Below are 14,345 nucleotides of genomic sequence, written 5' to 3'. Positions count from 1 at the left end.
AAGACAGTAAGCAAAACATTTCAAAACCTGAAGCTAGAGGGATAGGAGAAGCAGTAGAGATTCTTGGGCTTGATTATCTGGGGGACCTTCCTTTCTTCCAGGCTAACAGCAGACTCCACAAGTGACTGCTGCTAGCAGAGCTATCCTCCTGGTCCAGCAGGGTGGAGGCTACCTGGGTTTGTTCCAGACAGAATCACTGATGCCTTGCCTGGTTCCTCTCAGCTCTTAATCACTGTGAGCTGAATGAATAACTCACTTATTTCAGACATGTTGTTTTATATAGTGCTTGAAAATTTCTAGGAAAGTCCGTTCTCTAGTAGTTCTGTGTCTTTATTCCTGTCTTACCCCTAGGTTCTTCATGACATTTTTTTTTCTTAGATTCCATATATATGTGTTAGCATACGGTGTTTGTCTTTCTCTTTCTGACTTACTTCACTCTGTATGACAGACTCTAGGTCTATCCACCTCATTACAAATAGCTCAATTGCGTTTCTTTTTATGGCTGAGTAATATTCCACTGTATATATGTGCCACATCTTCTTTATCCATTCATCCGATGATGGGCACTTAGGTTGTTTCCATCTCCGGGCTATTGTAAATAGAGCTGCAATGAACATTTCGGTACATGACTCTTTTTGAATTATGATTTTCTCAGGGGAAGGGTGAGCTGTGACAAAGTGAGAGAGAGGCATGGACATATATACACTACCAAACATAAGGTAGATAGCTAGTGGGAAGCAGCTGCATAGCACAGGGAGATCAGCTCGGTGCTTTGTGACAGGCTGGAGGGGTGGGATAGGGAGGGTGGGAGGGAGGGAGACGCAAGAGGGAAGAGATATGGGAACATATGTATATGTATAACTGATTCACTTTGTTATAAAGCAGAAACTAACACGCCATTGTAAAGCAATTATACCCCAATAAAGATGTTAAAAAAATTAAAGTTAAAAAAAAATAACAAAAGCAATGAAAAGCAAAGGTTAAAAAAAAAATTTCTAGGAAAGAAGTTAACAGCTTATGTGTCTTTTAGGTCTGACTTGAATCCTTTCAGTTGCCAAACTCCATTTCTTTCCATATTTTCCTTTATAAAGAAAAATTTTTAAAGATAAATAGTTTCTAAGACTTCATTCAGTTTTCCTATGATTGACATACTTTGTCTAATCATTTCCCCTGAGATCCTGCTTTTACTACAGTTCAAGTTCTTTCTTTAGCCTTCTATCAAGTTCTTTTAAGTTGTAGGTCCCTAATGTAAACTCAGGATTCCACTGAAATGACTAATGCTTAGCATATTTGAAGATACATAAATACATATACATTCAGATATTATGTCAATCTTTATTCCTATTATGCCTAAAGAAGAACCTCCTATTGTTATTGAGATGATAGAGTGAGTTTACTCTATAACTTGAAAAACAAGTCAAAGTATAAACATACCACTAATTTAAATGTTCTTTAAATAGACTCATCAGCTTCTAAGACCACTCTGGCATTCCTGGATGATACTGGGGACCCTTGTTAGCTGAGCTATTGTAAGACACTCTGAGATTTAGAAACAGACATTAGAGGGTCATTTACAGGACAGAGATTAAGAGCTTGGAGCCAGATTCCCTAAGCTGTGATCTTGGGTAAATTGCTCAACTTCTAGATGACTCAGTTTCCTCAAGTGTAGAATAGTGCTAATAGCAGTGCCTTCCTCATTAGCTTATGAGCAAAATTAATAATACACATAGAGCACCTCAAACAATGCCTAGGACACAGCTAGTGCTAAGCAGGTGGTTAGGCATTAAAATCAAAAGGGTGACAGCTGTCCTGTAAGGCTGTTACAGAATAACAAGGGGCCCTCTCAGGGCTGTGGCTGCATCAAGGAGACCTGGAAGGGGCCAGGAGAATGGAGGTGACTCTGCTGATGCAGGAGGAGGCCGAGACCCTGTCTCAACAGCACTTGCCTGGAAATCTCAATCCCTCTAGAGAGGTTCCATTTTGAGGGCTAGCCTTGGCAATTCTCATTCCGGGGAGCTAGCTCTTCCATATCTCTTATCAAGTTTCTTTCTAGTTTAGGCCAGAGACCACACTCCTCACTCCCCGAAGACACACTGTCCTGAATTAGAAAGCTTCCCTTGTTAGCAAGAGAGAACGTTATAATCCCACTATTTCCTAAGAGTCTGGCAATGCCCTGTTTCCAAGAAGGTTCCACAAGTAAATTCTTCCCGTCTCTGTTCCCTTCCCCTCAAGGACACAGATCTCCAGTGGTCCTGTTTCTAGGCTGTGTGTGCTGGGAGTAGGAAACCTTCCTTATCATTTCATGTCTGTCTTTTTTGTCTGTTTGTTTGATATCCTCTAAGCATTTTAATAAACATTAAAAATATTATTATTATTCATGTCTTTCTTTAAATTCCCTTCCTGAACACCTGCTGCGTGCGGGCCAGGGTTTCAGGAAGTGATGTTACCTTCTCAGCTCCTCCAGATGCCTTGAAGCAGCAATTTTCTTTGAAGCTTGATTTTTATTCTGAAGTGCACCTTTCCAGGCCGGGGGCTAGTACCCCGGTGGGCCTATGAGCTCTCTTACTAGCCTCATGCAGCCATGATTTGGTTTTATTTTATAGGCCTCTCTATAATTATGTCAAAAATGCTTCCCTTTTCTGGATTCTCAATTTCCTGAAGTCCATTAAAATCTAAGCCCAGCTGCATTTTAGAGACTAGTGCTTCTTATACTTTAATGTGCATGTGAACAACCTGGGCATCTGGTGAAAATGCTGATTCTGGAGTGGGACCTGGGAGTCTGCATTCCCAGTACGGGTCCACGTGCTGCTGGTGCCGCTGTCCTTGGGCCACATTTGGGGCCTCCACGATTTCGACCCCTCCTCCCCACAGTCATTCACACCCCCAGGGCAGGCTCCCTCACACACTGGCGATTCTGACTTCCAGAAAGGTCCTTTAAAATATTTGCTTCCAAATGTTGCATTCTGCTCAATCTAGAGCAGGCTATCAAATTAAGCTTCCTCTTTACCTTGTCATGAAGGCTTAGTTGGTGGCATTATTGTGTCTACTATAATGCAGTGATTTCAGTTGATGTTTACAGTGAATTAATAATCCCTCACTGGCTCTTCCTTCCTTTTGTGCAGAGTGAAAAGACATTCTCCTCTCTGGACCCTCTGTCACATGTCATTTAAGTTTTAGAAGACTCAGGGACACAAGTCCCCATGTCCCTTATCTCATCCATTGTCATCCTTCTTGTTTTTCCATGTGGAGCTTCATGCTTAGGGTCACCCTGAAGGGTCTGGAGAGGGCAGATGGCAGCAGGAACCCTGGCATGGGAGACCATTAATATTCATTGGACACACTTAGGTGTCTGCACCGGATGCTGGCTGGGAAACCTCCTGGGCGTGTTATCTTGGAAAGGCTCCTGTCAGTGGCTGGGCCAGTGCTCTGTCCTGCAAACCATTCTCAGCTCTGACCCTGAAGGAAGCAGGAAAAAGGACTCTTAAACCATCCCCACCCAACCCTCTTAACCAGATCAGGACCCTGTGTTTCCCTCAGGTTCTGGATACTAAATCTTGGGGTTCTAACTAGGACAGCAGCTGTGACTCTGAGTGATTCCGTTCCTTAGGTCAGCTCCCCTTTAAGTAGTTTATAATTTGATCTATTTATTAGCCAGTTATAGAACTTGGTTGCTTGAAGTAACCTTGATTTTGTTTTGTTCTTTTCAAGCTGTCCCAGGAGGTGAAGGGATTTACCCAGGTTCCTTTAACTGGTAAGGGTAATCTGGCTGTTAGTGGCATGGCCATGAACAAGAATAGTTAGTTCCAGACTCATGGTTCAGTGCTTTTCCCACTCCACTCAATTCTGGGAGACTCTCCTACTGATAATTCAACTTAAGGTTAACTAGAAACAATGAAGAGTAAAGTGATAGTATATTAGAAGTAAACAATTCTTCTCTTAAAGATATATCTGTGTATATATATATATCTGTGTGTATACATATATATATTTTATTAAAAAAATATATTTTACTTAATGATCCCCAGTTCTAAAGCTAAGGATGATTCAGTTGATTGAAATAATTTGAAAGAAAATAAGGCTGGAAGTCAGAAGACATAGTTCCTGGCACTGCTGCTAATGAACTTTGTGTCCTTGAGTGAAGCACCCCAACCCCTCTGAAACCCAGCTTCCTTACCTACAAAATGAGAGGGTTTGAATCTCTCAACTCTCTTTCTAGATCTAACATCCTATGATCCCTTTGATTTTATGGTTCCCAGTGCAAGGTCCAATAGAGTTATACATCCAATAATAACCACCCACTGGCTCCGCATTCAAACACGTCTCCTCTATGCTGAATTCTGTGCTGCAATAGAGGCTTCAGGGCTTGTCCCTGATGAGAGGAATTTCAGGGTGTCTGCTGGCATTGATCACGACAGACAGCAATTCCAAGGGAACAATATAGAATGAGGCAGTTATTCATTCACCACAAAGAAACACTGGCCCATCTCCAGGCATTCAGACTCAGTTCAGTCTCCAAATAACAGGCATTTAGCACCTCACCTGTGACCTGGGGATTAACAGAATCACAGATGACAGAACTGCTCTGCTGCTCCTAGGACTCATGGCATATCGGCAGGAAGAGAGGTTACACTTAGGGCACACTTAGCTTGTCAGATTATATCACTGATCATCAAAGGGAAACATACACACTGTGGCTGTGAACCTTGAAAGGCACTGTGGAATAATTCTGTGTGGAAGAAGCAGCCAGCCATGATTTTAAACCCTGAACTTGTGCTCTGGCTCTTGCAGTGATTCTAGATGGTTCTACAGCCCTGGCATCCCACGGTACAAGGCTTTTTAGACATTTATCTTGCCTTCTGCTTGTGTCTATATTATGCATTCCTTTGGGTCGACATTTGGCTTTACAGAGCTGCTCAGTGCAGTGTGCCATGTTGCAGTTCACTTTGTAAACAGACAACAGTGTTGCATGTAACAGTCACGTCCAAGGTGAGTTTTAGTGAAGACATCTTTGATCTCTAGACATCTTGATTTCCTTTAAAGTAATCATGCCACTCCATGTAATGGAAGGCATAATTTCAAAATAAATATTAATATACAGAATCTGCACTGTGCTCAAGCATCCTTTTAGCTGTAGTATGCAGCATGGATCACTGCTCTAGTCTCCAAGGGGCTTGGGTTAATGCAGCTGTTAATGTTATGGGATTTCTCCAACTCATTGGTTCTCATGGAGTCATAAACATTGATACTTTACTCCATTTAGGTAAACACTAGATCTCTAGCCTCCAGCAAAACACAACACACAAACTAAGAAATTCCTGGAAGTGAAAAGAGGGCCGTACTACATGTTACTTAAAGTACATTTGACCACCCCCACGCCTTTTTTTTTTTTTTTTAAGAGAATTTGTTTCTTCGTGTATTTTTTTTTCCCGTCATGTAGAGGATTTGGGCTTGAATATGGACAGTTTCCCACTACCAGTCAGCCTCAGAATGCTGTTTTCCCCAAGTTTCTCATGATAAAAAAACTCAGATTCAGAGCTGACTGCCTGGCAGCTGAATTTCATTAAGACTTTGATGGGAAACTTAAGTTGGAATTACAAACATCTGTGGTTAAACTTCCCTTTAGTAAACCATTTCCCAGAATTTAACTTTACCACACTAGGAGCAAAAAGAAAAGCAATTGAAAAAAGAATGCTGCTTTTTGGCAAATGCTGGAGTAGATATTTAAATATTCTTCTATGTGGTCACTATATCTCAGTCAAGTAGCAGATTATTTGCTTTAGAAAACACGAAAGTAATTGTTTGGAAATGCTAAGTTTTGGAACTCAAAGCATGTACTGGCAATCTGATTTTAATGGTTTCTAACCAATCAAATGTCTCATAACTATGTCTGGCCATCATTATATTTATGTGGTTACTTTGAGCAAGGAAAAACCCTAAAGGAGAGGAGTGTTTTTGGCATTATATGCTTCAAGAATCTATGACAAGTCAGATTTTAGAATTTAATTGTGAAAGGGAAAAAAAAAAAGGTTATAGCCCTTGTCATAGCAAATATGCTGGGTTTTTTGTTTAGTTTTTTGGGTATTTGGGAAAACTCATTCATTTCTCTTAACTGCTCAGATTATCCTATTTCTGGGGAAAGGTTATGTTTAAAGAACCATTAGGGATACAATTATTTTAATAGTTAAACTAGTCTCCTTCTTGTCCAGTGTTGGATAATCAGCAAATTTGTAAGCAAAAGTTGAAAGTAATCAAATTTACAGAATAAGCAAAAATTTAGATGAAAATAGACTGATACTACAAATCTGAACTCACAGGTAGATAAAAACAGATAATGGAAGAAAAAGGGTGAGGAGGGAGGGAGAGAAGAGAGAATGAGGGCAGACTGAGTTAGGCAGCTTATACACACGATTTCACTTAAATTTCACAAATATCTTGCAAAGAAAATACATTTGTATTCATTTTAAAATCAAACAGATGGAGCCTCTGAAAAATGCACTAATTTGCCTAAAGTCAAACAGCTAGAAAGTAGGGGAGCTGGATTCATAGCACATCTGTCTGGCTAGATGCCCACATTGTGCCTTTGATGAAAGGTGAATTTCAAATGTCGTAAAGCAGAGGACTCCAAATAAACAGTCCTCAGATGTGCTTCCCACAGGGCATTAAAAAAACTGAGTCAGCAATTTCACTTAAGAATCCAGATTCTGTCTTCTTGTAAAAAAAACAGAAGGCCTGGCAACACAGAGAGGTGGGTGCCCTCTGGAAGAGGCATCCCGTCCTCTGCTGCTGCTTGGGCCCCACCACTCACAGGATGTGTTCCTTTCCCTACCCAGTTATTTTTTGCTCGGCCTCCGTAAAAATCTGAGTTTTAAAACTGTCTCTGTTCCATAGGATCAGCAATTCCACTTCTAGGTATATACTCAAAAGGACTGAAAGCAGGGACTCTGATGGATAATTGTAGACCAATGTTCATAGCAGCACTATTTACGGTAGCCAAAAGGTAGAAATAACTCAATGTCCATCAACAGACAAATGGATAAATAAAATGTGATATTACGTACAGTAGAATATTATTCAGCCTTAAAAGGGAATGAAATTTGGGCAAATGCTACAACATAGATGAACCTTGACCACGTTATGTTAAGTGCAATAAGCCAGGCACAAAATGACAAATACTGTAGATTCCACTTATATGAGATACCTAGAGTAGTCAGATTCATAGAAACGGAGAGTGGAATAATGGTTGCCAGGGCCTGGGGAAAAGGCTAACAGGAATTATTGCTTAATGTGTATTGAATTTGAGTTTGGGAAGATGAAAGTGTTGGAGATGGATGGTAGTGATGGTGATGGGTGGCGATGGATGATGATGAATGGTGAATTACCTAATGCCACTTAAAAATGGTTAAAATAATAAAATTTGTGTATATTTTACCACAATTAAAAAAAAACCCATTTCTTCTGGTTAAATCTGAGAGCTCTGGTATTACAGCAAATGGAATTCTCTGTTTTCCAGCGGTTTTATAATAAATTCTGTAAGATAGGCCATGTAATTTATGCTACTCATCTAGCAAGCACTGCATAAATGGTCTTTGAATGGTATTTTATATATCTTCACTTTAAGAAATTATCAAACTTTGACTAAAATTGTTCCTACAGATAGTTATATTTACCTCACCACATTTTTCTAGATATTCTTGCACAGTTGAATTACTTTCATAAACTCCTTCCTAGCTGGGCCACTTACCAGGCAGGTTGCCTGGGCAAATGCTTTGTGCCTCAGTTTCCACGTTTGCAAAATGAGATAATAAGTACGCCAATCCCACTGAACTGTTATGAGGGTTAAAGGAAATAACTCATGGAAAGTGCTTAGACCAGTGTCTGGCACGTGGTAAATACTCAATGAGTGTCATCGATAAGCCACGCTATTATTATTATTACCATTACTGTATTCCAGTCCTTCTAAAATAATGTTTCCCAGGAACTTTCTTTGGTGTTTGGTGAGTAAGTGGCTGTGCCCTACTGGCCTAGCCCAGGAGTAATACTTTTTCCACAGTAGCCCCATGGCACTTAGCTGATAGCTGCTCTTACAGAACATAAATTCATTCTGCTTTATATAGTGGCTACGTGTATATTTTTCTGTCTTAGATTGCTTACTCCTTGAGGGTAGGGATGTGACTCTGCCTTCTTTCTGTCCCGCCTGGTGCCTGCTTTATTACTGTGTACATGGTAGGTCTCCAAACCTGCTCTTTGGATGGTATTAAGTGAGTGAAATAATGACTGCATGCCAGGCTGGGGGTGGGGTGTGGGTGTTAAATTACCAACTGCTCTGTTGAACAGCGGTATAGAATGATGGCCTTAGGCCAGTGACTGGAAGTCTTGATGTTGTTCTACAAAGCCTTTCTCAAAGTATCTCAAAGTAAGGGAGCAAGATAAGGCAACGGAAAGCAGATAGTGAAAGGGATCTGAGCTGTCTTTTAATAAACATACTACAATCCTTTAGTGGCAGGGCACCTAACTACGTGTTGGAGCATGGGATCACAGATCAACCATGAAGGGTGTCTAGAAGAAAAGTCCCGCAAAATTAGTCTAGTTCATATTGCTTTTTTTTTCTTAGCAAGCAAGTTTGTCTAGTGTGAGGTACATTTGTGGTTCATGGGGCACGAATCTTCTTGGAGGGAAGCTAAGAACAGCAACTGCAAAATCCAATCAGGTTATCAGGAGATAAACTCCTGGTTTCCCGTCTCAGGGAAGTTTGCTCAGTATTGTCAATTATTTCCCTTATTTTCTCAATAATCTACCAAAGGCAGTAACGGCACCGTCGCCTTCCACCACCTCCCGCTTTGCCCTTCCAACAAAGTCCCCACTCCTCTCTGAGTCTCTGGGTGGCTTCTTTCCAGCCACGAAGGATATAGACAACAGGGATATGGCAATAGTAAGTAAAATAGCACCATAAAATAAAGTTCTGAGAAATATTCCCAACTAAGGGTTTCTTTTAATCAACCTCTAACCTGTGTTCGTGACCTTGTTTAACTCCTGCTTCTTTTTGATAAACAAGAATGTCACTGTTCCTAAGGACACTCTGATACCCTCTCCTGGGGGACTGTTCCCATCTCCATCCCTGCGTCCCCTCCCATTCTTCTGCATCTCCATATTGGCCAAGAAGACTTTTGCCTAGTTTCACTTGCTATAATGTGTATAATAAAATTAAGTCTTTCTTTTCTTAAATGTGGAATATTAGAATACTAAATACACTTTTTGACACTACCTAGTTTCCCCTTTGCCCACCCCCACCTGCTGAGAATCATTGTTCTCACCATATACTCAGAAATAATGGACTTAGTAAATTATCTGCTTGTAAAACAGATAGTAGGAAAATCCTACCAACTAGCACCCATGGTGCTCCTGTTTTTAAATTCTCTGCATCCTGGAGGAGCTTGTGCTTATTTTAGAAGGAAAGGAGGGGTGTTCCTTCTTGGTCAGCCCATGCTTCCCATCCTTTTATTCAGTGCATGTTGAATGTATTTGTTCTCCTAACCCACACTGTGCACCAGTATGCCCTAGTCTGTGCTGAGGGTGGAGAGGATGCCAGTCCTGCTATGGAGGGGCGTGGGAGAGCCTTAGGAAGGCCGTCAGCCTAGCACCTCCCACTGCTCCATGCTTGCTTTACTAGTTTTCTTTCTTCCCTTTGAAGGAGAATTGAGGAATGACCATTTATATATATATCCGAGTCAAATAAAATGAATGTATTTTTAGAATATCCTTCCATCTATCTCTCCAAACGCCCACGAATAATGTCTTGTATGAGTCCATGTTCTCTTTTTCTCTACAGATGAAATATAACCTCCTGAACCAATTCAGTGGAGTGGTTGTACCATGTTATTAAATCTCCAGAATGTATTTGCTTTCAGGTCTCCTTACTGGCTATAAAAAGCATGGGAAACCCGAATGGTGGGGCGTTGGAATCGCTGTGGGACTGCAGGCTGACTGGAGGGCATTATGTGAAACTATGCAGTGGGAACATAATTACCCCAATCCCACCCTTTCTACATCATATGACCCTCCGGAATGACTAATAGATTCTTTCTGTTTCCCTAAACCAGAAGACTCAACGGGCATTCTGGACCTATTAGTCTCCGACAGTATTACAAATTTAACACACTACATGACATTCTTTTTGATTGGAAGGATACAGACAAGCAATATTAAGTAAAATAGCACCATAAAAATAAAGTTCTGAGAAATATTCCCAAATAAGGGTTTCTTTTAATCCAACTAGCCATGTATTTTTTATAATAATAATAAAGACAACACGTAGGATGTATTAAGCATTTATACATGTTAGTCACTGTGTGAAGTCCTCTATGTATTTTATCTAATTTCATCACAGTAACTGTATGAAATATGAAGTAGACATCAATAACTTATCTAAGTCTCAGTTTCTTTATCTGCAAGTTGGGCATCTGTAATTTGCCCAAGGTAAGGAGCAGGCAAGCTGAAATTTGAACTTGGGACCATCAGACTGCAAAGCCTGCAATCTAAAACCCTCTGCTGTGCTGCCTTCATATTATTTCACTGAACATACGAGTATATAAGCAGTTGCTCAGGGTTTCAGCAATAAATTTAAGGTTCCCTAAAAAATCAAATAATTATTTTCTTACGTTTTGTGAGATGAGAGTTACAAAAAGTTATGTGTGCCTGTCTTTTTAGAATTAGCAGGTAAAAAGATAGGATGCCCAGATAAACTGAATTTCAGATAAACAGTGAAAAAAATTTTAGTATAAATACATCCCATGAAATATTTGAGACATAACCAAAATCTATTTGTTGTTTATCTGAAATTCAAATTTAATTGGGTGTCCTGTATTCTATCTGGCAATCCTACTCTTAAGCATTTCATTCTGGAACTTTCCACTCAAAGCAACAGGTGGAGATAATGCTTCCTGGGGGGTTGATTCCAAGCCTGTAGAGAAGTGAAGCCTTCTCATTGTGTGGAGTGTCTCCTGGTCTGGCTTCTCCCCATGTCTGAGTACAAAGTTGACCAGAAGGCGTGCCCCTCTTTTTCATGGGGATTACATTTCACACCACAATGGGAGTTGGTATGCTCTGGCCCTACCCATCCTCCCCTCATTTTGGGGTGTGGGTAGGGCTCACTCCTGGAGAAGGACCATCTTCATGCATATTATCTTATCAGTAGTTTAATAACTACGGTTATACTAACAATTAGTAGGACTAATGGCAATAATCCAGACTTCAGTGCTGTTAGAAATGGCATTAGAAATGCATCAATGGCGTTAGAAATGTATCAATCCACATAACTGCTTTGGTTCTATAGTTGCTGTAATCATAGCTATGGGTGTGTGTGTGTGTGTGCATGTGCGTGTGCGTGTGTGTGTGTGTGTGCGTCTGTGTGTTGTTAGGTCAACTGCTCTTTCCTTTCCCATGAACTTAGGTGACTTCATTTTCCTCCTATTTAGCATCTCCCACGCCCTGGACATGCTGTTGTCCGTCTCGGCTCAGGGGGTTCTTAAATCACTTACTCTGGATTCATCCACCTTTACCGAGTTTCTACACTTTGGTTATGCTTTTAACATAAACGCTTTTGCAAGGGATCCAAACAGCAGCTCTTTGAATAAGCATATCATCAGTAGCATATCTCCATCATTTTTACATTTGGGATGGGGCTTGACTTTCATCATGACTTCTTGTTTCTGGAATATAATGGCTTGTGTCTATTTAAGGTATCTGCTCTGCAGTTTCCTAACAGCTTCTTTAGTGCCCTCACCCACTCTTCACCCTCCCCTCTTGCAGAGGACCTGTTTAATTTGTGACAAAAAGATTAGTCCTGCAGTATTGTTCCCACTGTCCTAACATCACAAAGGAGCAGGAAGCCAGTGACAGGGCACACACATTAAGTGGTGTGGCTTGACAAAAATGACTCTATTGGGACATAACAAGCGGCGGAAAGTCACAGACGTTCTACTGCAGCCCCAGCTGAGAGTCTAGCTTACTAACTCAGAGTATGCAGGACACATGCCCTTTTACCAGCTTGAACAGGGATGTGTTCCAAAGCCTCAGCTCTCAAATCACAAAGTCCAAATCCAACGTACAAAGTAAAACTCTTTATTTCAAGTTTCTGAACTGACCCGTCCAGGTGAAACTCATAAGGCAAGTGGGGAAGGGAAAGGGGGTGGGGAGAGAGGGGGACACGAGTGTGACACACACAACACGGGGCACAGGTGCCCCAGCAGGGTGACAATGGCAGGGGCACTGTACCTTGGCAGCAGGCGGCAGGCTTCCGGGAGCCACACGGGCCTCGATGGTCTCAGGCGGGTCTAGTTGGCCGACCGCTGAGCTCCCTTCAATGTCAAAAGGAGAAGCGCTGTCGTCCCCAGACGCGGCGCGGGAGCAGGCGGCGCCCCAGAGGAGCCACAGGGGCAGGACTGCGTACCAGGCAGAGCTCAAAGCCATCTCTCCGCTGACATCCGACAGGGCTCTTCCAGGGGCTCGGCCACTGTTGGTCCTCGCCGGTCCCCACTGTGGTGCAGCGGTGCCTCACTTATTTTACCTTCTGTGCGTCTGCAGTATCCAGATGTGGGAACTCAAGGCAGCCCAGGGAGCAACTTAGTAGAAAAAGGAAGAGTGAGAGAGTAAGCCAGAGCCTGCTCCACCCCCCCTTCTCTCTCTCTCTCCTCTTTCTGTCTTCCCCCTCCGTTTCTCTCTCTCACTTTCTCTCTCTCTCCCCAGAGGCTCTCGCTGCAGAATGTACAGTTGGATGGAGCTTAAAGCTCAGCATCAAGAGGCGGATGCGTTTGGGGCGAGCCCCGCGAGCGCCGGCCACCTCCTGTCCCTGGCGGTCGGGATTGAGGGCTGCGCTGTCCTGGCTTCCTTCCCACACCCATTTTCACCACTCCCTTTTTACCTTCACTTCCAGGCCCTCCCCCTCCAAGCTGGTCTTTCAGACACCGTGGCCGGGCCTTTCCTGGCGGCCTCCCCTCCCCTCTCAGTTTGGAGCCCCTCCAAGGGCCCCAGATGAATATTCAGCTTTTGTGATTGCTTCCTCACATCTCTTATTTATTTAGCCAAGGTGCCGGATGTCTTATCTATATTTATGTACATCTTTTATGTGGCCCTGATAGTTTGCAGTAAAGTGGGTGGAAAAGGGATTCCTGGGCTGGAGCCGGAGGTGGATGCTCTCAGATGGCAGAGGGGGAGGGCACCCCCTTTTCTTGGGCAGTGTTTCTCATTTTCTAGAGACAGGCTGCTGCACTCTTTGTGCTCATACCTTCCCTGGAGACTGGCTGGCCACGCTCTTCCCCCGACAGTCCTCACCCAGAGGGCTTGGGAGAAGAATATCTTTCACTGCAGCACTGGAAAATGACTTCATTACTCAAATGCATGAACTTTTATTTACAAAGAACATCTTGTTTTCGTCCTAAAGAGGTGCTTTGTAAGGGGCCCGGAACAAGGCTTGCAGTGTATGAGCCTGTCAAATATACTGCCCACAGCTCCGACCTCTTCCTTTTGCCCTGTAATCTCATGCCTACTACATCTGTCTGTCATGTAACCTTTCCAAGGCTTCGGGGTGAAGTTGAGCTACAATTATGTGGGGTACCAATGTGGATGGGTCAATGACCACTAGATACTGATAGCTGATAGTTACCTTTGCATTCATTGGCTTCATAAGGAGCTTTAAACATTCCCACAAGACCCAAACATGTTTTAAAAAGGATTAAGTGAGACAACCATAGAATAACACTTAAGTTTCTAGGTGTTTGAAATCACTCACAATCATGCAACTAAGCATTTCAATGAAGTCTAATCATTAGCTCTATTTATAGGACAAAAATCGTTTTATCTAAGGATAAACAAAGCAGCCATTTATTTTGCACCTACAATACGCCAGATACTTTGCATGTGTTATTTGCAAGCCTCATAGCATTTTTGCAAAATAGGACTATTATTTCCTTTTTATAGGATTAAAAAGGGAGGTTCTGAGAGACTAAGACATTTGCGCAAGTCACACAGCTGCTAGAAAGCTGGCCCCACTCCTCACTGATTCCAAAACTATCTTGCACATTTACACCACACTGAAACTCACGAAATAAAGTCCACAAATTCAGAGATAGAAGAGATTACACTAAAAAATTCACAAAAATCCCAATTTTTTGAGTACTTTCTAGGTGCCAAAAAGTTTGCATAAATTATCTCATTTATTTCCCTCTTCACTATAATGAGATAGGCGTTGTTATACACATTTGGTAATGGGTACGTGGTAAAAGTACTACTAAAACAGGTAAATCTGATGCTAAGGTCATTGGTGTTTTCAGCAACAAATTGGTATAATACAA

At 42.0% G+C, this 14,345-nt stretch overlaps 1 protein-coding gene across 4 annotated transcripts in view; it reads right to left on the bottom strand.

Annotated features, from left to right (window-relative positions):
• The window catches only part of LAMA4 (laminin subunit alpha 4), a 151,494-nt gene extending 138,425 nt beyond the window's left edge, over positions 1 to 13,069 (bottom strand). For 2 of the 4 annotated variants that reach the window (XM_033418624.2, XM_033418627.2), the window contains exons 1-2: positions 12,723 to 12,873; positions 12,271 to 12,617 (exon numbers count right to left, since the gene is read on the bottom strand). In XM_033418624.2, the coding sequence (XP_033274515.1) occupies positions 12,271 to 12,465 (195 nt within the window). In that variant the 5' untranslated portion in view covers positions 12,466 to 12,617; positions 12,723 to 12,873. Of the gene's footprint in view, positions 1 to 12,270 lie in introns of all 4 variants that reach the window. The other 2 variants (XM_033418625.2, XM_049695492.1) reach the window with 2 other exon arrangements.
• Between the last annotated feature and the right edge of the window lie 1,276 nt (positions 13,070 to 14,345).

This window comes from Orcinus orca, chromosome 12, assembly GCF_937001465.1.
Source record: "Orcinus orca chromosome 12, mOrcOrc1.1, whole genome shotgun sequence".
In the NCBI taxonomy this organism is placed as follows: Eukaryota; Metazoa; Chordata; class Mammalia; order Artiodactyla; family Delphinidae; genus Orcinus; species Orcinus orca.
Note: the sequence above shows the minus strand (reverse complement) of the source record. Positions and strands in the feature narration are given on the sequence as shown.